Source organism: Sipha flava, unplaced genomic scaffold (assembly GCF_003268045.1).
Source record: "Sipha flava isolate LNK unplaced genomic scaffold, YSA_version1 43_pilon_pilon, whole genome shotgun sequence".
Lineage (NCBI taxonomy): Eukaryota > Metazoa > Arthropoda > Insecta > Hemiptera > Aphididae > Sipha > Sipha flava.
The window spans coordinates 496,733-524,238 of record NW_020273171.1 but is presented as its reverse complement, the minus strand read 5'-3'; the positions used below and the strand labels follow the sequence as shown (position 1 = coordinate 524,238).

The 27,506-nt window shown below is 39.2% G+C and overlaps 1 protein-coding gene across 3 annotated transcripts in view; it reads right to left on the bottom strand.

Moving 5' to 3' along the window:
• Positions 1-13,949: 13,949 nt before the first annotated feature.
• Positions 13,950-27,506, bottom strand: part of LOC112689286 (activating transcription factor 3-like) — a 41,131-nt gene continuing 27,574 nt past the window's right edge. For 2 of the 3 annotated variants that reach the window (XM_025562919.1, XM_025562920.1), the window contains exons 2-4: positions 25,952-26,608; positions 22,715-22,822; positions 13,952-15,854 (exon numbers count right to left, since the gene is read on the bottom strand). In XM_025562919.1, coding sequence (XP_025418704.1) covers positions 15,225-15,854; positions 22,715-22,822; positions 25,952-26,488 — 1,275 coding nt within the window. In that variant the 5' untranslated portion in view covers positions 26,489-26,608 and the 3' untranslated portion in view covers positions 13,952-15,224. Of the gene's footprint in view, positions 15,855-22,714; positions 22,823-25,951; positions 26,609-27,506 lie in introns of all 3 variants that reach the window. The other variant, XM_025562921.1, reaches the window with a different exon arrangement.

The following is a 27,506-nucleotide window of genomic DNA, read 5'->3' as shown; positions in this document are numbered from 1 at the left end:
ATCGGCAGGGCCCGGCGTAAGCCACGGGCGACGGCGCCGAAAGGGCCGCCAAACCGAAAATTGTTTTCATCCAATGTATCTTTTGATACGCATTTTGACGATCTACAGGGAGTAAGAATACAACGGTTGCGCTTTCTAATGTTTAAACTAACGAGTTACAGTCAACGGGCACCTGATCAACATCCATGTTCTTTGTTCGGTTAATTTCTACGTAATATTTTCGTTCCTTGTTGGTTATTCATACAACGAACTCCGTTCTCTGGTTGTCTCAATAAACGAGTTGTTAGTGAAACACAGTGTTCCTATATCGTAGGCAGTGGTGGCGGCAAATAATATTTTCCCCGAAAAAACTTTCAAAAAGTAAAAAACGCCAAGCTCAAAATTAGAACTGTTATGTTCTTGCAACGAAAAAACAAAAACCTGTCCAAAAAATGCGTTCATATAATACTAAGTTATTATACTAAATGTGTACCTATTAATTTTATTTAAATTCTCTAAAAAACTTTATTTTATTACTACTCAAAATAAGTGAGTTGGAGGGGGGGGGGTTCAAGGGTGGCAAAACATGGTTTTGCCCAAGGCGCCAATACTTCTAACGCCGGCCCTGCTTATCGGGGACCGCGGACCTCAGTGCATTTTTTAAATGGTTAACTAGGCGACACAGATTATACTCTGCCGACAGTATTTTAAGAGATCGGATGAAATAATGCGAAACAAATGTGTTGTACTGTAATCGTACTACGGTTAGGTTACACTATTTTGAAAAAAACATTTATTGTCGCTCAGTGAAAATCCCTTATAAAATGCACCGGCGCACCTGGTTCGGATGTCGGAAACACAAGATCGAATCAAACGTTTACTGCTGTTAAAATATTTTATTAGAATTACGTACGTCACGTTGACAGAAAACATTGCATCGTGTTAGAAATCCATTACGTTTATTTTGTTTACGATATTTTTTTTTTTTTTTTTTTGACAAAACTATCGACTTTTAATTTGACGACGAGCTGCAACGGCGGCCAAGTATCGGATACGAGTTTTCGCGTTCGGATAACAGAACGTTCTACTGTATATTAATCACGGAGTGCGATGGATCGAGCGGGGACACGCGTTGGCGTTCGGTTCTAATCGATATTCTCACAACATCGATCGAAAAACGTGTTCAACCGCGGTCGTCTCCTGCACACGACGCACGTCGTGACCCTTTGGGTGTAATATCAAAGTTCTGCCCACCAGTGGAAATCATGACGAGTACGAATTTCCATTCCGCTTTATCCGTACTGACATCGTAGTTGGTGTGATTTTTTTTGTTTTATAAACGTCCACTTGTCGTACCTACACGTCCAATGCATATAACTATAATGATAATAGTAATGATTATCGTATCAACTAAATTTTATGTGGATTTATCGCGAAACCATAAACTCTTAACATACGTACTGTGTTATTTGGTCGAAGCTGTGTTCTAATAATTTCGTTCATTTCGCTTATTTTCTAATGTCCATTGCTATTTGATGTTCTTATTTTAACATATGTATTGGCTTAAAACATTTTTTTTCAACTTCTATTATTTTGAATATAATACGATGGTGACGATAAACATTTTAGTCGATTCCGGAGTGAAAACTTACACAGGCGTTTGATTAATTGACTTTTTCAAGAACTAGCACTAAATACTAGGAGGAAAAGTACTGGTTTCCTCTATGTAATTTGTCATTAAGTAATCACAATGTTCGTTTATTTTATTATTATCTAGGTTTTTAGCCATTATCGTTCCTCCGAGTCCATTGTCCGTAGTTCACTTGGTCCACTCGACTCCACATATGCTGACCGCGTAACAACATAGCCCCGAATGATTTAATAATAATAACCATTGTCGTACACAGTGTCGGCCGAATTAAGACATTTTAAATCATCCTTAGAATTTTAGAACTTTTTTTAATAAACATGAAATTGTTTAATTTGGTATTTATTAATTTTTTTTTATAATGGAAGGTCAAAGGGTCAGTATTTAGTCCCCGTCCTCCCTAAAAATTGTTCAACCTATGCTCTTATCTATACCTGATTTAATTAGTATTTTAATAACCACACATTTTATTTAAAAGCCACGAGAAAAATAATAAAATAATATGTTATCAATCTTTTTAATATAATTATATAAACTAATAAGCAACGTTAACCCTTTCAGTCTCATTAGCCTTCCACAAGGCCATGAAGTACATAAATTGATATAAAATAATTTATAAACGGTAGTAACGTATTTATTGGCGAATAACAGGTAAAATGTTGTGTAGAACAATTTGAAAATGTAAAAACTCATGTTTAAATTGTTTTTATAAGACTTTATCATACTTAAAAAAAATCTTTTTATAAATTTTGAATTTCATTGTTATCAGTTTGAATATTGTTGATTATTCGCACAAATGTCGTTATACAAAATCGGATTTTTGTAATCTCCATGATAACATGTATAAGATTGACGACAAATAGTCGAAATGTACTTTGAACCGCCAAACGGTGCGCAACATGTGTTTATTCTTTGGCCTCCGGGAAGGCCATTGGGCGTTTGTGGTATCAAAATATTCGAATTTCGAAACACCGTTATCATGATTATCACACAATAGTATAATACTTCTATTATTTAAATTTTTATTTCTTTAATTTTAATTTAGTTTATTTGATAAATTTGTTAAACTCACTTGTTATTGTTTACTTATTAGTTATTTTCTTAATAATACATAAAACTGTAGATTTAACAATGCCATGACTATAATTTATTAACCAGAAATCCAAGAGTCAAAAAATTTTTAATATACATAACAAATACTCCAAATGATCCAACAATCACACAAAAAAAATTTTTTTTCATAAAAAAAATAATTCGGGACTGAAAGGGTTAATACTGTTATAAAAATGAAAATAATATATAAAAATAACAATTTTGTAAACATGATTAAAGTTAAAGTTGAATTTGATAGTTAAAATTATTTTACATCAAACTGGGCAAACTACGTAAGTGCATTATCATTATTTTTTTTTTTTTTTTAATAAATTTATAAAAACAAATACTTTCCCTTGACTTTTTGACTATTTAACGGATTGGTCGAAATATCCATTCCGTGAAATAGATTCAAGCAGAAAATTTCCAACATCAACAATGGCAAATTAATTTAATTTTTCTTTCGAAAAAGTAGATCGCGAACAATTTTTGGCTATAAACTATTCTATAAAAAGTTTGACTCTTTAAAATCATGCGCATTTTAAGTAAATTTCATTAGGTGGCACTTCAATAAAATAGTCTACCATCGTAGTTTAGTTGATATCCTCATTTTTTGACATACGAGTACACATTAAACTGATCCTTAAAATGTTACTCACGACAGGGATAAACATTTTGTCGAAGAATCCTACGGATAAGTGAAACAGAAAATAAAATATATAACGCAATCAAGCGAAAATTCAGATACACCAAATAATATTGTACTAGCTTTCTACTATGTTTTGACGTTAAATAAAATTATATATGATTAAAATAAAAACTACCGTAGTACCATAATAATTGTACGACAATAATTTGAAAATTTACAATTAACACAGTATAAAAATATTTTAAATACACAATTAATATGATCTAATTTCATGTTGAATATTTTAATTAACTGGTTAGCAACAATAGTCGTACGTATTAAGGTTTTAAATGATAACACATACAACTAATTTAAATTTCAGTTTCGACATAATACGAATAGTTTATTTTCAAATCTCGCGAGAATCTAAGTCATGTGATTTCGGTGTTTTATAAAAATAATATTATTTAGTAGTTGCCATAGGCATTATCGAAAAATCAACTGACTCTTACTGTTACCGTTGGAGACAGCTGTTGATACCTCGATAAAACAATCAATCCTATATTTTTTTCGGCAATCTCATTCGTTCTATATTTCGTATAAACAATCGTTTGTATAATATATTCATTTCAGACACATCTGGAGCGTATCTGATGGTTTGTTTCTTTAATTAATTGTAATTAGTAAATAACAAAACGATGAACGATACGGAGGCAAGTTGTGACCAGCAGTCACCAGCAAGTGAAGGAAGTGACGTACTCGATGGAGAAGTGCTCGTTATGCAAGAAGAGATATCATCTTCTATATCCGCCTAATTTTTATTTTATTTTATTCGTGTCAGGCGCATAGTAGAATAGTAATAATAATGGCTGCACACGAACCGAGTCCCAGTATAATCTTTTATGACGAATTGAGTCCCGGGTTGTTTTAGGGTATATACCAATTGAGTTCGGTAACATTTTAGGTAGGTATAATACTAATTGAGTCCATGTTTTAATGCTAACTGAGTCCCGTCAAATTTAAAAAAAAAAAAATTTTCATCCCATTTTTATAGACTTAGGACTGTCTGTAACAAAAACGTCTACAGGTGTGGTTATAAATATTTTTTAACATAAATATATAATAATGTAGGGTTATAATATAATATGAATAATTTATAGAATAAAATGAAATAAAAAATAAAATATAGATAATGATAAAATAACGATAATTATTATATTAGCGATGATATAATAAAATCTAAAATTCCCGGCTTATAGTATAATATGTTACTCTATTATCTGACGAATCTTAAAAATGATATGAACGGTACGTGTATATAGAAAAATCCATCTGGAGCGGCTTTTGACACGCGGTACGTCTGTGCGGCATAATTTCCGATGTGTCTGGACTCTAAATAAATAATTCTCGGACTCAATTAGTATATGTTTCGTTTGTACCTAGGACTCGGTTAGTATATTATTTATTTTTTCGTTCAGGTATCGGGACTCAATTAGTACCCAGCGCTAAATTCAATATGCCGGATATCTACAGCGAACGGCGAACTAATATCACGCAAATTTAAATATAATTTATAATTTTTACTCCATTTTTTATAAAATAAACTGATAATGTACGTGCGAGTGCGGAAAGTAATATACCGCTTACCTCGGCACCTAAAGTTGTAGAGTGGACTGTAATTTTTAATAAAATACCGGGAATTGGAATTTACCTATATATTAATTGCCCCAGACGAGGGAGGGATCGCCTACGCTTGTCTGGAATTAATTATGGTATAAGAACAAGAAAGTGAAGAACAATTTTACATAATGACAAAAGATAATATAGAAAATTTATATTAAATTATGAAGTATGTAATACTACAGTAGGTTGAAAACCACTAATTTTATGATATAATAATAATAATAATAATAATAATAATAATGACAATCAAACAATAATAATAATATGTCGATGCGTTGTATAATTCATTATAATAATGTGTGAGGTACAAGGTGTGTGCAAATAATATAATAAATGTAAAAATGTGTAAATATTATAATTGGTGAAAATAATTTATAATAAAGCAACAAAATGTGTGTGGTAACTGTGAGTGAGTGTAATTAATATAAATAAATAAATAAGTGTATAAATGTTTTTGTTATGTAGTGTGTTTGTTAACAACATGTAAATATGTGCCTGTTGGTCACAAAATAAATCAGATGACTACTGACTAATAATTATAATAATAAAGATAATAATTGTTACTATAAAACTCACAGTTCATACAGAATGAGGTGTACACCTGGCCAGCTGCAACCAAGACCTATATAATACAATAAATCACACACACGAACGACAATTGCAATAATACAAAACACAATTCATTCAGATTAAAAACAGCATATACTAATAATTGAAACTAAGACATTTGATGTACTTATGCGTGCGCGTGAAAAAATGTTACATAAAAAAAATAAAACGACGACAAAATTTGAGCCAGGTCACGTCTCCTCGATATAGCGGCCGAACAACAACAAAAACCCGTAGGCACGTAAAATATTGATAAATTAATTATAATAATACACGATTAATGAGATGAATTCGGAAGGAGGACATGAGATAAACGCTTATCGTGGTCGTAGCACGTCGACGTTACGTAATAGACGTCCGGCCGGTGAACAATAATAAATTTACCTAAGTTATTATTTGTTAGGCCGCTACAGATAATTTAAAACAATTCGTGTTGATGGCTTCTGAAAATCATTTTTCAGTTTATGTTGGCAAAAGTACAGATGTAACTTAACGGCGTACTTAACTGAACGTAAGGTCTTGCCTGAGGTACGCTCCGTTACGGTACGCAACGGCGTAATAACCAACGATGGAGCGACTCGTATTCGTTTGATCATTTCGTTTTACGGGTAATCCCTGCGCACGGAATCCCCACGGTGTGATCAAATTATTTTGTTGTTCGCGGGGGAAAAAAAAAAAAATCATCTCGCGAAAATCCTCCGCGCACAATACGACGTCGTTATACAACCCCGTTTCGGCGAGACGATAAATTCGGATGAATTATCGCCGTTGATTATTCTTTTACCGGGCTTCTATATGCTTGTACTGCGGGCGTACGTAACGGAGTAAACTTTAGACTTACCGCGGTGTATTTAATACGTATTTATGTACCACCGCGGTACGCGAATCGCATCAATCACGTATGTATGGCACAAGGGTGTACCGCGAAGTACGGCCGACCGCATCAAACCGTCCCATGCGTAACGAGTGCCTTCCCACCTAACTCCGTAAACTTACGTATACCTAACACTTTCTATACAATAAATATACAGAGATCCGCGCGTTTGCAACATCTACAACCCCGACGCCATTATCGTATAAATATCTGTAACAGGACTATAATTTTTATAGTATTCTAACCACCAAACATTCGTACTCAAAATAGTAGGTACGCTCGTTCGGTCTTCACTGAAATATACGTCTATTATTTGAGATAGATATTCGAGTATGCGTGTTGAGCCTTATTTTGTATTTTCTAAAACCCGGAACCGGAACCAGAACCTTTTAATGAAACTATTGAGAGTCGGTAACGTATTCGTAAATACCGAAAAGGTCCCAGTCGCTGTCCAAAATTCGAAAGTCGGCTGCGAGCGACTGTTAATTAGTTACGAGAAAAACTATTTTTTTCCGAATCATCTTGTCATTTGAACGGCTGTCAAATAGTAATTCTATAGTGTATAGATGCATAATATAATAGGAGTATGATTATTATAAGCATAACGGACGTAATAACGATTGCAAAACATCGTAATTCGATTGAAAATCAAAATATCGTGATGAAAAATAGACGTGACAATACAGATAGCGTTCCTCCTCGAGAATCTGATATCGCAATAGGTCCGTTCACTCTAATATTAAAGCGAACAGCGCAATCGCAATGATCCTATTGAACACAGGTTCGCTGCGTTGCACGTGCACGGTACGCGATCGAGGCATCGTCTCGAGCGATTTCTTGCGGTAATTTTTTTTTTCATTCTACCCCGATTCGTCAAAAACGCCGTCCCGTCGAGTTTCCGCCCTGCGCCGCGATAATTATTTTGTTTCTCACCGAACGAAAACGCACGCGGATCAAATACCAACAGCTGCTACGCGGAGAACCATAACGAACCGCGCCCGCGTTGAATTCGTTTGGTACGTCGTAACGGCGTGGCGTTCACGTACAGATGTCGCAAAACGACCTCGACGTCTTCGAATACAGAACACCGGGTCGCACGGTAATCGAGTGCGCGCGTGTACATATTTGTGTAATTACCGAGCGGGCGTTACTTCATTTGCATATTAAGTAACAGGCGTGCACGATAAAAAAAAAAAAAAAAAAAAACATCTTTCTACTACACAAGCTCGTTGCGGTGCCATTCGGCCACAAACGGCCGACAACGGCAAGAACAAACGAATATCGTTAAAAAGTCATCGGACGTGACGGGTCGTCGGACGAAAATCAAACGCGGTAAATTTTTGCCGGCTGCGCGTTGAACGTTTTCACAGGGTTCGATAGAAGTAAAGACCTTACGTTTGATGTTGTACACCGGTCACGTGTTGCTAAAATGTTCGTCCATCGTAAACAGCTCAGTGTCACAGCGACACTATTATCAACATTTCACGTCGTTCCAAAAATATTATCGGTCTAGTTCTTCGGCGAGATGAAACTCGATGAACGAGCGTGTGTTTCGCTGAAAACTGTTAATGCGTCACGGATTCTAAACACGATTTTCAGCTAGTAGTTCATGTGGATAATGAGCCCATCTTTTTTTCGGAAACAACTGAGCACGATAGATTTAAAAAATATTATTTTCAACTGCAACTATCCGAGTGCCTTGCAAAACGTCAACACACTAAGAGCCGCCCAAGGCGTAAAAACATGAAAACCAAGTGTATCGAAAAAAAAATCAACTGTAAGTTTGACTCGTAAATTTTTGTGATGAAATATTCGATACGGTCTGTCACGTAAATTCGTAACTGCACATTTAGAAGTCGATTGAAGAGTTTGAATGCGCTATTCGTGTTTGCCGACACAAAAGCACAGTATTAGTCTTAAAAAACGCAACCAAACATACAAACATAGCTGTGTCATTGTAAAACGTATTGCATGCACAACATACGCATGGCGCCGCTTGCGTACCGCCCGGGAACATTTTTCATTTTTGAATTGCAACAGTTTTGGATCAAACGCAATACATTTTTTTTTTTTAACCCGATTCAATGCGTTATGGTGCCCAGCTTATAGTTATTTTTATCACAGTAGCACATGGATTTTACTGCAAGTCTGCGGGCGCTATTCCGTCGGGATTTCAAGAGGAACATGAGAAAAATCAAATCATGAAATTTTCAACGTACACAAAGCTCGTACCGAGCACTACGGTGCGGATGAAATGTCTAGAAGAGTTTATCTTATTTCATGAAATATCGAAATAACCCTTGCGTATATTTTACTGTTCGATCTCGACAAATCCGTCGAATTGAAATGCAAGCGCACACGACGGTTTTGATGTTATAAAATTTAGTTTTGTCGTCGGAAACAATGAACAGCTTAAGCGTTTCGTTGGATAAACATTATACAATGTTCTTTCGAGCTAGATACCTAATATATAATACACTAATCGATTCTGTAAAGTTCGGGTAAAAGTTGATCGTGCGTTAAAAACTTCGCGGTACGCCATCGACACAAAACTGAAAAATGCGATCCAAGTGTAATGCGTGCGTTTGAAAAACATCTAACGTCAAAATGTTATTATGTACGCAACACGTGTTACTGTGCCGAACTGTGCGATCGCGTTCGTCATCGATCACCATCGAAACGTCGAATATCGCGACGGTCAAGACGAACTGCGTACGAAATTGGACTGCGCAAAAACGAGCACGTGCTTTCTAGTTATAATTGCCGATTAGGTCCGAAAAGGAGTGCTTGAAACGCTGCGCGGTACAAACGAGTTATTTTTATGCGCTTCTCGAAGAAGATAAGGTGAAATGACGTCCAAATGAACAACGGGCAGTACTACGAAATGTAATAACAATACGCGCGTGATGTGTCGGTGTATCCTAACCCAATCCGTTTTGCCGTCTGTTGCGACGGCGTCGTCATGCAAATAATTTTTCTCCAGCTACGCGAGTACGCAGAACGTGGGCACGTGAATCGGGCCCCGTTGCCAAAATCGAGAAAGCGAAAGAACCGAGTGAAAAACAAGAATAAAACGCTAACCCAACCCGTTCACAACGGATCGCGAACGAATCGGAAACCTGTCCATAATGGAAACGGTGTAGGGGTCTACAGTCCTGTCACAAACTGTCGTAATACGTTTTTAAAACGGACCTCCTACGAGGCAAAACGTCGGGACCATAAAATGGCAATATCTTTTTCGGCAGAACCACTATAGTTTTCAACCGTTATTTCAAAATGTTGAGTTATTAGCGTTTTCTAGAATTCAAGCGTGAAATAAAACGAAAAATATGTTTATGAATTAATAATAAGTACGTATACTCGTATGGGTGTACCTTAAAATGATTTTTGCATTGGAACTATACTCATGTACATTCAACGTTGAATTTTTTTTGAACATTCATCGAAAAGTTTTCTATAACTGAAAAATCCGCCAGCATTTCCGTTTTAAAGAACATGATCCGTTGGTATAATATTATTATTATTATATCGGATATACCGGAGACCTGTCTAAAACGGAATGTATGTTGGTTATTAATTCGTATGTCGTTGACAGTTTTTTCACTGTACAATTTATATGGAAAATAATAGTTATGAAAATAATCATAACAATAAAAATCACTTTGAAATCTTGCGACGAGAGATCAACACGTATCAACTTGTGAATAGAATTATTAACACCGAGTAATGTATATGTTTTATATACGATGAGATATTAACATGATGTCTGTGAATGCGTTTAAAATAAACCTTTGGTTTTTTCTTGCCAACTTTTTCGTAATAACCGTTAGGTCCGAAACGATTTTTGGCAGTGTCATATTATCGTCGCAATCAACTGGTACGTACGCGCATACACGACAACGCCTAAAAGTGATTAATAAAAAAAAAAAAAAACGAAAAAAAATGAAAATATACATATGTACACGGTGTTGGTATATCATGATTCACGCATGTGCTCTTTTTCGGTCGTAGGCAAACAAAATTCTTATATTAATCAAATCGCCCTAATTCAATTCCGTTGATTTATATGCGCATACGTGGCCGTCGTATAATATAATATAATGCATTTACATTTATGCATGTTGTGTGTGTGGGTGTGTGTTAGGAAATAATAAATTTAGGAAATTCATCGGACGCGTTAAACGACATTATATGCAACTGCTATTCGTGCAGGCAATGGGGAGGGAGGCAAAGAGAAAAGTCGTAACATGTTTGATACGCTCAAATAGGTATTGCGTACCGGTTAGAAGTCCGAGAGGGGAAAGAGATTCGGAAAACTTAACCTAACGACAATTTTTTTTTTTTATAACAAATGCGTACATCAAATTGTTTTCGCCGGGACTCGGTGCCTGTGTTTTCATTGTATTTTAAACATTTATTGATATCATTGAATATGGGTTATTGTTTACACGAAAAATCATAATTTTCATGGAAATCAAAACGTTTTAAACTTAACAATCGCGAATCTCTTGAAAACCTAAACCTTAAAATAAGCGCGTTACGTCATTATTACTCGTATTACATCATGCACTCAATTGTTGATAGCTTGTTACTGGTATTTTCACGTTCACGTCTCGGTTTTTGTTTCATGAAAACTACAATATAAAAATATCACAAATTATTACAATTTTCTTTATTCGTTATTAATTTAAGATCGAACGAAAAACAACATACTTTTACATGTTCCCATAATTTTTATTGAGTACCGTACCCCATATTTTCCCGTCTTCGAACGCACACGTATGCGCACGTATTTTTTATTGGTCTTAGCACATACTATTCACGAGCCCTGATTATCGCAGAGCGCGTTGTGAATCGTAGTTTTAAATTTAAGAAAACTATATGTCTAATTCACAAACGATTTTTTTTCAACATTGAGCAAAAACTTTCGTTATTTCATAGTTTATTATTATATTATAACTAGAAATTATTACATAAAATAATCATATAAATATAAATTTGTATTAAATACTGTACTCTGGGCCACGGCCAGTTCTGTTGAAATAAATAAATGAATAATGGAAGATCACAGTGTGATGGTGGTTTACCGTTGGACATGACGTGTTCCTACGCTGTGTTTAATCACTAACTGTAAGCAACTGATACATTAAAAAACTATTTGATTCCATAATAGGATATGTAAATATAGGCCGAAACATAGAACGGATGTAGCAATCTCCAAATTTGAACGCCAACAGTAGTACAATAGTATTGAAAATCAATTTATCGATACATTTCGTCGAACAAACTCTAAACAGTTCAATCGCTGATCGGTACACGTTTTGTTATACCTGATGTACTGTTCAGTCACTTCCGTCGAGGTTTTGTTATCCAGTCTTCGAGTTGATCTATATAGGTACACGTTGATGTCTGCATCGACACCAAGCATTTTTATGTGCACCCTCCGCGGTCCGCGCGTGTACGCGTTGACCTAGAAAACGAGCATGCCAAAAACGTATTCGTGTGCCAGATGTCGGACGCCCATTAAACAATCAGTTCTCGCGAACGAAGATCGTAATAATGAAGAAAAAAAAAAAAACTTATAAAAAAAAGTAAAAAACAATTTTTTTTTTCAAACTAGTCGAGATTTGAACACCAACAGCGTAAACACCAGCAACACATCTACGTTATCGTATTAAATTTTGATTATTACTATCACTACTATTTCTCTTCGGTCTCGATTCACCCTCCCCAATTCGTTTCGCGTTTCTCTTGTTCCTCCCCTATATGTACACTTCGTATGAATCAATCTATGAACGTCCATTCCATCTTCTCTCGACTTGCCCCCCTTTCTTTCCCATCTCCGTGCTACGATTCGTTCCGAACGTTCTTCTCTAGTTCACTCTTCTCCCGGTGTACGATTCCACTAACTAAACTGCCTTTCCTCAACAGTCGTATCCATCATTATCCGTTCCATGTTCAACGGCAGCTTCCATGTTAAAGTGTTAAAAAAAAAAAAAGTAGTGTGGCACGAATTCACATGTTTTATTTTCAACAGTTAAGACGTAATGTCGAACGATGAAAGTGGTAAACACAATTTAACGGATTTAATTATTGATACAACACCAAAACGTTTTACTGGTTTTCTAACGCGTTCCATTATCGCTGTTGTAGTAACAAACGCGAATGTTGTTCGACGTTCAATCAATCGTAGCACTAGATATCCTTGGATACGGGTTATCGTACTCGAAATGGAGCGTATTATATAATTGAATTCGATAAATATAAATGTTGTACGCAAACTGTTTGTCCAGTTCGCGTACGAAGAAACCACGGTCATTGTACACCGCAGTTTCACGTTGGATGAAACGTGCTTAAGATTTTCTTACCCGTTTATCAACGCTAAAACAATAATAAATACCACCTTTTACACGTGGTCGGGCTAAAATTTCGTGTAACGGCGCAAGGGTACGCAATTTAACACCATCCGTGAGTTGTGATCCGCCCCGTATTACAGTTACCTTCTCGAAGTTACACCACACCACCTAGCTTCGTCGTCGAAAACTAGTGCCACCGCGAAATGTTAATACTTTGGTTTTAGAAAAAAAATATAGGAGCGTCTCTTAACAATCGCGACCGACGACAGTAGCGATTCGTTTACATTCAATTCTACAGATACACTATTATTATCTGTAATCATAGATCATACTTGGCAGAGTAATTCAGTAGACACTTAGACGAAATCATAAGTAAGGTATTCGTAATAAACAAACTTTGTTAACATTAAAGGAATTGCAAGCCATGGTTTTCTGTGTCTGTCTTTTGCAGGTACAACGTAAAGTTAACATGACGTGAACCGCCTTTTTCTTTTATACCGTCTCCGAAGTTTCATAAAAAAGTTATTTAACAAATCGGAGACTAAGTAATCGACAAATGTAAACTGTCTGCTACGTAAAGTACAAAATGTATATAGTTATTTATGAAATTTATAAACACTTTTATGTTTAATAATCAATGATTATTCCTGATTACAATTATACCACTTAACAACGAAACTATCACATAATTTACTCGTAGGGTAACTAACAAATTGCATAACATTGCGTCGGATCGCACGTAAAATATATTTTCCCATCTGAATATTACCGTTCGTCTGCAACGTTACGTTTGACTCTCAGTCTCTAAACGATAAACAAACAAATGTATATTTATAGTGATGTGATGATAATTATTTCAATGAACACGTTTCGTTTTACGTTTACGATGCGTCTAAGATGTAATGAAACGATACTTGTGTGGTTTTGTCATAAAAATTACAAACTGTAATTAAAACGTGAATGATAACAAATAAATAAAATATTAACATAATAAAATAATAGTAATAATAATAATAATAATAATAATAATAATAGTAATAAATAAATAATACAAAACAGTTCAGTAATAAAACGTTACGACGGATATACGCTTATATATATATATATATATATAAATATATAAATATAGTTAAAAAAAAAATAATATTATAATATGGTTTTTAAAAATATATTGGTGAATGAAAAAAATATAATATGATATCCGATAACAATTAAATGGTCGCATGCAATCATAATTCGTACAAAATAGTGATCAATGTCGAATAAAAAAAATAAAAAAAAAATACCCTTATTATAACGCACCGAGTATACAATGTGCGTAGAACATATTTTTGCGGCTGTGCGAAATCTTCCGCGACCGTATACTATACGAATACAATAGTAATAATGTCGATAACAGCAACGTGTACCACGGGCGTAAACTTAGCACTACGTAATAGAATAATATGATTGTAAAAATATGATATTTATCGTCCCTGCGCGGACGTTTAGATCCGTGGGGTGGACTGTTGTGCGTGTGTGCGTTTGTCGCGATGCCGTCGGTGTTTGGAATCGGCTTGGACGGCGGAAGAGTGTCGGAGAGAAACGGAAAACACGTGCGTTCGACGGGAAACGTTCAAGAGAAAAATGGTAGGAAAGTGTGACGAACTTACGGTTTCGATCGGAAATCGGAAAAGAAGAAAAAATGAAATGGCGGTTAGGTTGATGGTTTTCAGTCGGTAGCCTTCGCGGGTCCGATACCGACTGAGAACATAAAAACTCGAGCGCAGCACGAGCCGGTCGGGGGTCGGTAGAGCCGTTCGGGGTGCGACGGCGCGGTCCCGGCCGATCGCCAAACACCCCGACTGCCAAGGGACGTTATTGCGACCGAAGGAAAAACGGGTAACGGGTAGGGCGTCGGACGGGATGTGGCGGGATCGATCCGGGCAATCGATCCGATCAGAGTTTCGCGATCAACGCGTGCGTCGGTGGGATTCGACGGATCCGTCACAGACGGTTCCGCGGTGATATTTTCGATTTTTCGTTTACACACCTCTGTCGATCGTCCGGAGACATCGACTGCGGGACGAAACACGCGCAAAACGCTTATCACGCGCACCCGGTCGTTACGCGTGCGCGATCACATGTTTATTTTTAGGTAACTATTCACTATACTCGTACAAGGTAAATAATACTAATACATAATAATTATAATATATTATTGTCGTAACGTCGGTGTAACAATACGGTTCATTATTATATCGACGGTGTGTGCGTGTCAAGCGACTTTATCCGAGTCCATAACTGCTAACTCGGATAACTTAGTAGTATTATGGAAGGACGGAAATGAAACGCTCGCGACCGCTGTACACGTTATCAACATATACCTTGGTCGTAGTACTGGTGGCTAAGGTCCGGCGGTCCTCCGCCCCCGCCGCCGATCAGGTCTTTGTTGAAACCGTACAAGTCGTCCACGCACGACGCGTATACGCCACCGCCCCCCATAACGCCGCCACCGCCGCCCACGTGCGCGCCGGCCACCGGATAGTGGAAGGTGGCCACGGACGCGGCCGTCGTGGTGGCCGGTCGCTGGTGATACGCGGACGTCGGCCGATCGGCCTGCACGGCCACCGGGGCCACGGCGGCCGGCACGTAGCCACCGTTGAACATGGCGTCTTTGAGTATCGGCGGCTCGGCGGCCACATGGTGGTGCTGGCGGTACGGGTCGTTGGTGTACAGTTCCGCCACGTATTGTTCTCGGTGCTGCTGTTGCTGCTGCTGCTGCTGGTGTAGTTGATGGGACGGCTGCTGCTGCTGGTGCTGGTGGTGAGACGGCTGCTGTTGGTGGTGGTGCTGAAGGTGCTGGTGGTGCTGACGGTGTTGGTTCGGCATACGTCTGGTGCAAGGGTGCGCCGTGAGCATTTTCATCAGTTCGTTTCGCTGCGACTCCAGCTCTTGGATCTGCGTCTTAAGATCGTAGTTTTTTGTTTCCAGCACGCTGGACTCCTGTAAAACGTACACGCAGATCATTAGAAATTAGGTTTTTATACGCTTGTGCTCGGGTTAAGAAAACAGTAAAGTGAAACCGAATGATATATGGGAAAAACGCCGTTTCCCGGCACGACCCATAACCGTATGCCGGTAGATTTAGCCGTCAGTGCCGAGTTACAGTAAAAAAATAAATAAGATTGTTGTTTTCAAACTCAAGGTTTCGTGACTTGATCAATCTAATTTTGTTTGTTTCGGCAAAATCTAAAATTTATAATCGACCACACGCTGGATTTCGGCAAGGGCCAGGATAAAAGGAGCTAATACGAATTCATATCAGTTGTAAAAGCAGTTACCCCTACCACGACATTATATCTTGTATGTATTTATCATCGCACACACAAATCGTGTTCATACGGTCCATCAGATTTACGTTATACTTAATATATGATCACAGACTAATAATGATTTGTTGCCGCGTGGTCCGAGAGCGTTTCAGTGTTGCAGGTATTGAACGCTCGGGGTTCTTTGAGCGAGACCACGCAATTCTAATATTCACCGAAAACGATAATTTTTTCAGCGCTACGTGCACCGAATACCGAGGGTTGCAAAAATACGTCACTACACTGAAATCTAACCAAATGTTAACCCGTATAATGACGATTGAACTCGCATTGTGTTCGTATAGTTGAAATCCGTTTTCGACCTTTTGATCGCGCGTAGTACGTCGTAAAATTGTAATATCCATTTGGACAAAGTTTTCGGCATACCGTATTCAGAACGTAACATCGGTTTCCATTCCAATCCAGCATGTTTACAGAACCGCAGAACGTCGAAAATCACCAAACGCTTGCGGTGCACGGACATTTATTATCGAGATTTTGAAACCAAAAAAATAACCCGTTCTCTTGAAACATGCATTACGAGCACAAATACCTGCCTGTACTGCCGTACACACGATCGTTCGGCGAACAGTTTCCAGACTTCAATACCGTACCATTAAGACCAGTGTAATACCAGGATAACAGACGTATCGTACGCACAGGATATTATTATCATCGTATACCGCGTTTACCGGGGCCCGCGGTCGAATCGTTTAAGAAACGCACGAAAAACACCGTTTAGCTCGCTACCGAGGTCCACGTGGAAAAAAAAAATACTATCCGATGTACCAGCTATTGCACCGGTCATACGAGATCTCGAAATAATGCAACAACACTGGACCTGGTGGCCGTAGCAACGCGTCGTTTTCATCCCCGACCACGATGAATACGTATTGATATGATTTTGTGTAACGAGTTCATAACACGACGACTGAACCTCGTTCAGCGTCCGCATGGTTTAGGCCTTCAACGATTATTACCGCGCACAGCTGGTGTACAATTACCCGGCCGAGAGACTGCGTTCACTTCCCGAGGCACGGGCACGTGTACAGAAATCACTGCAATAACAGTAACGGCGAGTAACTATAATTTGGGGGGGAGGGGATCATTTTTTCGAAAGGTAAAATGATAATGCGGAATTTAAATAATAACAATGGGAAGCCTTATTGATTATTGTTAATTTTTAAAATTAAAAGACAATCGTTATATTGCAAATATCAACTAACGCGCGTTTCACGACCAACAGGACAGCTGCGGTCGGTGCCCGTCTTGAAACAACTGTTGATACAAAAATAACATCAAATCGAGCGTTGGATTGATACGGCCGACAACAGCACTGTACCATTACGCAGCGATCCGCCTATTCTAATAGCGTTGTACGGGTATTAATAGTATGTAATATTATAAATAGACACTAACTGGTTTGACAAAACGATACGTGTGTGCTTACATTATCTTACGGTGGGTTTAACGAACTCCGACGTAACGTAAGTTACCTGTTTTATCAGGAGAACGTATTTCCGAGTAAAAACGCTATCCTCTCCCAGTCATACCAGTATACCGGCTCGGTGGAAGTCCTTCGATTACGAGAGTCGCACGTGCAAACGTCGTTTTCGGTCGTCCACGGAATCGTCGAACGGGAAAAATATAAAAAAATAAACAACAAGACTAAACGAAGTGAAAACGGATCTAATCGGATACGTTTCGCCGCGGCTTGCGCGTTCGCGCTTATCGTGCACGCACCCGTCAAATATTGTTCAACGGCAAATAATATTAATTTCTAGACCGTTCTGGAAACGCGTACAGAAAGCGCAGCGCAAATATAAACCTAAGACAAATATTTGAACTCGCACCGTTCACACGCGTAGACGGAGGACATTTTTTTTATTTATTTCTTTATCCCCGTTCACGATTTCCAACGAACAGGCGCGTTAACGTGTGCGGTAGAAATTACAAAGTTCCCGTCCGAACCCAAAACGTTCTGACCGGGAAAACCGCGAACGACGGGGGACGGATTTTTTTTTTTTTTTGATTTTCTTTCATCGCGTTTCACGTGGGTCTCGAGGGGTTAGAAAGAACGGGTGCCCCGATCATCGTCCGTCCGAGAGCGTTCGAGATTTTGATGATGCGGACTTCGGCGGGAATGTCCTCCGGCGGTGCACCGGAAACCGACCGCGCGGCCACACACTTGAACCGCGGTCACCGAACCACTCGAACGGACCGCGACCGAAACGCGTGAGCAGACCGAGAAAACGAACGTTTTGACGCGAAGGAAAATGTCCCCGCGGGCAACGACGCGTTGCGCAACACGTAGACGAACGCTTGGTTCACGGACCCGGTAGGTGACACAGGCGTTGGCCTTATTGTCAGTGGCGGATTAGGGGACAGGCTAAAAGGCTTATAGCCTAGGCCTTTTTTTTTTTTATAGGATTAAGTGTTATTATTGACTTATTAGGTATATTAATTTTAATATATTTGTTATATAAACACGAATAAAAATAATTTTAAAAAATTATAATAATATATTAATATGTACATTGCATGATGCGTACCTATAGGCCATAGTGAGAATATTACAATTACTGTTACATTTTGAAAATATTTTATTTGTTATAAAATAATTACAGTTAGTTACTAGTTATTATTAGTAACTTATTAGTACCTATGTACTCATTGGGAACATCCGACTATCCGAGTATAGGTATTTTCATATCTGGCTATTTATATTTTCGTTATGTGACTGTATAAGCATTGTTTATTTGTACTGGTAATAATGGTATCTGAAGTAAAATAACAGACATGAAATATTTTCATTTTTTAGAAGTTTTCTATTTTAAATATTTAATATTCAATATTTTTTTTTTTGATAAAAAAACTGAATAAAATTTGAAGAGAAGGGTTTAGATCAAATATTGTAGATTCCTTTGTAGATTGATGGGGGAGGGGGCAGATTGATTAAGTCTTGGGGGTGCCAAAACGCTAAATCCGCCACTGCTTATTGTTCCCACTGCGGTTTGTCCGTACACGTGTTCGCGCGCCACGCGCCGTATCTCAAAATAACAATCCGTACCGGCGACTGCGATAAAAAAAAAAAAAAAATATTATACTCGTTCCCCCCTCCCCCCCAGACCGTCCGTATACGGTGTCGGTAACGCGATTCAGTCGAATTTTTCAACGAAACCCAATAGGTGTCAACAGCATTGGTAACGATAAGATATGCGTGAAACGGTTGTTAAACGCGCGACTTACCCGTGGCACACGCGTTCGTTTTCACGTTTCTGTTCGGTTTACCGAACAGGTTAGCATATCACGATAAACGCGGACAAACGTTAATTTATGTTTTACCGTTCCGAAAAAGTTATGTTCGCGGTTCGTTATTTTATCGCTTTATTCGAAGTTTTTTGAAACCGTCGCCGAAGGTTAACTATTCCGGCCGTACGATTTTGAACGGCCACCAAATGTATTGTACCGAGTTTTAAATTTAACGACTCCGGTGCTAAGTGTACACTATTATAAATTAACGATTTCGTTAATTTATGAACGATAAAATACGTATGTGTTGACTTTAAGTCGTATACGCATTAAGCGATTGCAATGTTAATATTACACGAACGTGGCGGCGGAACGGTTTTATGTACAACGCACCTACCGGTTACGCTTTGTTTTCTTCCGCGTCATATTTTAAATGATATACTATTATTTCTTTTTAAACTCGTGGTTACCGTGTTTGGGTACAGCTGTAATATTAATATCTACGCACACATCTGCACTAACATAATCTAACCAAGCTCGCGGTAGTACGGTATAGCCGATATGCGATTGCTGTCGAGTGGGACACGTCAATCCACGTTTCGCACACATGTGTGTGTGTGTGTGTGTGTGTGTGTTTGTGTGTGTGTTACGTAGGCGGTGATCGCGGGAGGATGGTTAGGTTAATCCTACAAAAAAAAAGTCGAAACGATATTGCACGTTTGAAAACAAATCGCAGAATTTCGTGTACTTACGGAAAAACAAGAAATACAATTTTATTGTTCATGTAAAATGTTTAGTCGTTTTCGCATACGGAACGTATGACATCAAATGTAATTTAAATAATATCTCATTTTATTATACGTTTATATAACTATGCCTGTCGGTAACTAAAATCGTGTACAATACGACACACTTTGGGTGATACGAAATTTTATTAAATTATTTGTAATTTGTTCCCTATATTATGGTATTATTAATAATTTTACATTTTTTTTTTTTTTTATTAAATTATTTTACATATTTCTAAAACTTCACGATGTATTATCAGCAAAATCTAATATACTAACCATTTAAACCATGTTACTCGTTACTGTTAACGTTCGAAAGGGGAGTATGACAAAATCCTTAAGAGTGCAGTATGAAAAAGTATATATTTTAGCCTCCGGTGCCTGCTATAGGCGCTAACAGCGCAAACGTACAGAATACAACGGAGAATATTACGATTAAAAATATCAATTGTCACGGTAATCTTCGGGTGCGTGCGGACACAGCGGGGGCCACTTAGATCGGTTTCCTTGCTAAAAATATCTCGCCTCCCAATATTTCACAGAATCTTTCTCCTGTTCGCTCGTGGCAGGATCGACGTGTGCAATTTATCTCGCTTAAAAATCCGACAATCGGCATCCTCTTGCTGATACATCGTGTGCGTTTTATCTGTATTCTACGTGTACACACAGAGTTGAGAAAGTTGACGGGAACGATAGACTAGGATCGGCCAAGCGCAAATTGAGTTAACACGAAGAACTTTAAGCTACATCAGTTAGAATTAAAAAATCGTTCCTACTATAAGGTTTACGTTGATCCGAAGAAAAATCAATGAGTCAGAGTCATATGTTTTACAGTCAAGTGAACCGTACGAATATAATATTGTTTCTTTTTTTTTTTTTTTTTTGATTTCTTAGTAAAATTAATCGTTTTGTCGAATATTTATTACCTCTGCGGTATGCATATTCGTTCGTCCATCTCTAACGCATGTCAAACAATCGTTCATGTTATTCCGACTGTTTTCCATATCGACTCGAACAATTTAACGGCGGTCATGAAAAATAATCATTTTTTCCCCCCGCAAAAGTTCGATGGTCACGGAATCGCGAGCTACCGTTCGGTAAACACTAGAGTCGTACTAACAAACTGTGTTGCAAAACAATCGCTCTGTACACATACGCTTACGTACACTGCCACGTCCTCAATCTCATTTCCCCATCCTCCGTAGCCCTACGGATCACGTGCCACGTGCCCTGCACAGATAACCGAACGCGTACTGCGAAAGAATTCTCGAAGAAACGTATGTTTATGTATATTTATTTATACGTACCGTGTGCGCTGCTATCGGAGAGATTCTATTTTCGATCGCATCTCGATTCGGAGGCACGCATACACACGGTCGCGTAGGCGCTCGTTTGTGCAGCGCGACCGATAAACGGTATAACCATTCGAATTTGTGACCGTAGGTCGACATAAATTTCGCACGCGCGCTAAGCACACGATATTATGCGCGATGTTTATTGCGGGTATGAACACAATACACCGTGCACACATTGCGACTGCCACAACGACACGCAACGTACGCAATAAAATAATATAATATACTACGTAGGATTATTATGAAATAATGTTTCCACGGCTACTTATACCGGCCGGCGCACACGTGTGCCTCGGCGACAATGGACTTGGCGACCGGCCACGGTCGTCGCGTGTTGCACAGATAAGACGAAGACAATATAACAATAATAATACGAAGTGACACTGATATTATCGTCGTAGTCGTCGCGTCAAACGCGTACACGATCATCAATTATACACTTAACAATTACTAATAGTATATCCATAGGAGCGATTCGGGGTAAAGGCTAAGGGAGCGTATGTTCTTGTTTTTAAGTAGCAATAAATCCACCGATTAAAAAATTAAAAAAAAAAAAATAATAATAATTAAATAATTATGGAATTTTGAAGCCACAACATCGGTATACGTGCGAACATGTTGTTTAATAATTAATATCAATTTTCAGAATATTTCACGATAAATTATTTCAAGTATTCAATGTTAACGGTACCCTTGTCGTTGTGGGAAACGCCAAAAAATATTTTATGTTTTTGACAAATTTAAGGATCATACATTGATTCCGAGCAGTAGAACGTGAACGAATCAAATCAAATGACGGATAAATAATTATCGCAATATTTGTACCGATTGTTATCTCTATGGTAATAGAGTTGCAAAGCTGCAAAGTTCGAAAAAAGATTCTCATCCGAAAGTTGAAAAACGGTATCGCCTATTGAAAATGTACTATCACAAACTAAAATATATTACGATCGGAGTAAATATTTCCTCGGGGAATGCATTATTTCATTTATATTACCTCTAATAGGAATTCGTGAGGGAAGAAGGCGAAACCCTGCGGGTCTGTTCTATCATTGTAGATGATAACTTATGCTAAATTAGCGTACGTATTAGGTACTCACTTGCATCAGATTCGTAGTCTTTTCTCGTTTCTTCAACCGACACTTGGTGGCCGCTATCTTGTTACGTTCCCGCCTCCGTTTCCTCCGTTCTTCGTCTTCTGCCGTCAACTAATGCACAGAAAAACAACTATTAATCGTTATCACCCACACATACTGCTCGGGCGCGCGCGCACGCGTTACGCGAAACCTTATCACACGTATTCGTATTAAAATATTGTTGTCGTGCGTAATGTTTTTGGCGTTTTGTTTTTGTCGGTCAAAGACCGAGATCGCCGCAGCGGGACCTCTCAACGGATGACGATCGTGAGAAATCGAAAATCGCTACACCCATGCTCATATTTATACGTCGAGACCTTTTTTAATGTTATTGCGTTCAATACAATACGTATCTTTGAGGTTTTTCGTTTATTTAAATAAAAAGCCGTTCGTGATACAACAAAATTTATGTTGTAGTGAATAAGATTAAAATACATTAATTCAGTTGAGTATACACGAGTACCAATATCATTGCTGCAGAAAAATTTTGAATTATTTAAAATTATACATAAAAATGTATTAATACGCGTATGTACTACTTGTAGATTTGCCGTTTCGACGTTTGATTGGCGTATATTTTTATACTTTAAGTATTGGTACTTCTCGACGTTTCAACGGTAAATTCATGTTGATAATGTTCAAATGTATTGAAATCGATTTCGGTTCGTTTGTGTTCCGCGTCGATAAACGCGACGATAAACGAATTTTAACGAAACGACAACGTTTTTTTTTTTTTTTGTAAATCTTACGGATCTTTGAAGTGTTAACATTGCTTTACAACAACAGCTTTAATATTCGCCTTAATATATTCGTCCGCAGTCATCGGGAACATATTCGCTCCGCCTACAACAGGTGCGTGTCTATGCGCCCATTTCCATACCATATAATATACACACGCCGCGGCGTATGATTGAAAAGTATATGCACTATCGTCGGTTTGTAATATGTATGTTTAGGTAGGCGTCGACCGATATATTACGTGCGATGGACTCGCATACAACGTAGAGTACGCGTATTTTTCGTATAATTTAAACCGCGCGCGCACACACACACACGATAATACATGCAAACAATGTCGACGCGGTATGTAATCATAATATTCATTATGTATGCAGTGCTCGGATTTCGAGGGGACGCAGGGTGACCGCATACCTACCCTAAGTATATGCTTTCGAAAACCGTAGCATATCTCTACAGCAATAGGGCACTGTCCTACGTTTATCTGGCTGGGAGGGAGGCTGAAATAATTCAGGTTGAGCGTGATTCTCTTTTTACGTCGAGCAATAACGTTCGTCCTGCTCTTGATTTTCCGATTCGAGCGCGTACACTGACGCCGTATTTGACGTGACACCGCCACCGTGACGGTACACAGTCATTAAAATAATATTTATTTATCGCGCTCCGTACACGATACGCGCGAGCGCACAATCTTGCACGGTTGCTCCGCGAACGCGTGCCGATCGCATTTAAATAAACCTATGCATGTCATTCATCGAATAATTATATTGTGTGTTTCACGTCGACGGTCATCGTGTGTCGGTACGATTCACGTCCGTCGAATACATCTAAGGACTACGGTGAGTAAGAAAAAAAAAAAAAAATGATTAATTATCAGCACCGCGTGAGACTTGAATGTTGAACGCTGACGCCGTAGGACAGTATGACCTATGTGTACGGATCGTACATAAAAACGTATTATTAAAAAATTTACATACGACCGTCGACGCATGCATACGCTCTACATTCCACGGGTTCGGCGTCTTTACGGACGCCGTGTACATGTGTTGTCGTGGATTTATGTTCGTCGTTGTCGTTTTTTACCGGGAGAAAAGGGTCGATCGGCGGAAAAACGCGCGAATAACGAGAGAGAAAGGACGGTGGATAGTGTCAAGATATGTATAAAGAAAATGAAAAATAGAAAGGAAAACGATTTAGCACGTGTTTAGTAGTAAACATGATTTATACTAATGTATTATACATAAGCATACGTCACAATAATATACTGTATAGCATGCTTGTAGCCCCAGCACGCACGAAACATTATGAAGCTCTTGTCTAGTAGCAAAGTTAAAAAGAAAATAGTAACATATCCATTGAAAAAAAAAACTTATAAATATGCTACATTATAAAACTCTAACAGACAAATTAAGTATAGAAAGTCCCCGTTCTTAAATTCTCGAGTCTTTGTATCCTTCCGGCAAACCACGAACACTAGAATAATAATTATTATAAAGCGTCTTTAGAGATCGTAAGTTATAAAAATTTGAAAATTGAATCTTTTGGTCGCTCGAAAATAAATGTATCATGAATACGAAGGAACGCGAACATCCCGGAGTTGAATCATGAGGACGTAAATCGAGTCCTAGTGTCCCTACCCTCGGTGGTTTTTATTCATGTTAACCCACGGTATCCTCTCCGAATCATCCCTATGAAAGAAGTACGCGATTTTTGCACTTTTCTCAAAAACAAACTGCATACATATACAACGCACGTCTTTATAGCTCGATTAAACCACGATAACCGGTCCGTATACAAGTATTACTCGGTCAGCATGAAAAAAAAAAAAAAAAAAAAAAATGGAAAAACGCTGTGATTAGGACAAGTAATTCAATAAATCCAATGAATTATATTATTAGGTCGCGAGAAACTGAATACAGATAATTATCGACTAATTCGTTTTGATTCATGGGGTAGATATGAATAAAGTTTGTGAACAGGTTCAACAAAACCGACCGATTTTGCTTGAGGTTTTTAAACTAATATTATATTAGTTGTTAGATAAAAACGTTAAACTAAAAGTTCAAGTTTCAGGTCTGGAAATGTTCGCAAAAAATGCTGAAGAGGTCTACGCGAACGGAGGAAATTACATCAAGATCGAGTGTTATCGAAAATTGTCGAAGAAAAAACGCAAAACAAATGTTCATGTCGTACTGATGTTTAAAATTTCCCAAAACGAATCGGTGACCATATACGAGAGCGTCATGCGAAGAGCTTTTGGGGAGCGCATCGAAATTCTGACCGCGAGGCGCGATACGAGAAGGAGTTTGGGACAAGAGTTTGGTCCACCACCGGACGAGATGTCGATCCGAGTCGGTCCCAGACGCGCGGTTGACGTCACGCGCACTGCACTCCGGTTCACCTTTCAGCGAAAACCACCCGCGTCCACCATATTGCTGCTACCCCGGTGGCTCGTGCACTCACCCCTTCGCCGTGCGACGACACGTCATCGCCATCGCCGTCCTCGTCGTTGTCGTCGTCGTCGTCGTCGTCGTGCGATTCCTCGTCCGCCGCGCGCCGTTTCTTCGCTTGTCCGCCACCGCCCGGCGACGAGGCCGCCGAGCCGGCCGACGACGCGGTGGCCGCCACGGCTGCGAGCCCTCCAGATGATATGCCGCCTCTGGCGGCCACCAAGGTCGTGTTACCGGCGGCCGCAATGCGCTGCTTGGACTGGATGGCCAGTTTCAGTTCCTCCTTGATGAGCAGGCTGGAACAGATGCTCTGCATGCGGGGCGGCGACACGGGTGAACACGTGGACCCGGAAGAGTCGTCGGAAGCGGTGGACACGCCGCAGCCGCCGCCGGAGAAGTGTTCGAACGGTCCCATCATGGACATGATGGAGTTGATCACGTCCGGCGTATTGGGCATCGGTCCGCAACCGTGCGCCAGTGGCTGCGATGGTTGCGCGGTCGCCGTGGCCGCGTGTTTGTCGCTGCCGCCGGCCGTCGGGTAGGACGTCATGACGACCGCGGGGCCGCGGCGCACAGTGGCCGCTCGGCCCCGGTTCGTCGGCACCGCCGGGGTAGTGATGGTGGCGGTGTTCACGGGCTCACGGCACCGGGTCAGCGTCGCTTTCGGGTCCTGTGAACACGTAACGCACATTTACTTTCGCGGTAAGCACCGAGCAACATTTTTTTTTCTCATTCGCTCATTCGTTCGTACGATTTTGCACGTATTGTTAACGATACGGTTCTAGGCGATTCGGTAAACATTTACTATATGCGTGTAGCTGTATGTAAGCTGAATACGACAAACCGATGCGTCCGATTACCACTTGTGGAACGGTGACATGGCTACTACGGGAGGGACATAAAGTTGAAATGAGAAAAGAACGGTTTATGGTCCGACGCGGGAGAGTGATAGCAACGGGTGGTGGATGAGAACAGGTAATGAAATAGAATCACTTTACCGCAAGCCGAGTATACCAGAGACGATAAAAGACTTATAAAAGACTTCAGTGTTCTGGACGTGCTTCGCTACGTGTGGTATTAAAACACGGAAGATTTGATAAGAAAATATGTCAACGCTTCGGGTGTAGGATCGAAAGGTACGAGCATCCGACGGAGATGACTGAAGGGATGGTTTGTCGATTCTATCGGCCGTATACCCGAAGAAAAAGAAGCCGTGTAGAGATGTAGTAATTATAATTAACGAAATCATTTAGTGACATTCGACACTAAGCGTATTAAAAGTTCGTTACAGTTAGTGGCGGCCAAAGCCGAGTTACGCGCGTGAACTTTATTTCCGTTCGGAAAATCCGACGATGACGCAAATGTTATGTTCGTACACAAACCCCGAGATCGGACGACGGGATAGTGAGTGAGAGCGAGAAAATGATGGGGCGGAGGTTAAGGGTAGAAAACAATGAACAGAAAAAACGGACTAGTGGAAAATCGCGCCTTCTTTCCCCGCGCGATCTTCGGGTCGATTGAAATTTACAACGCGTACCCCAAACAGCGCGAATCGTGTATAATTTACG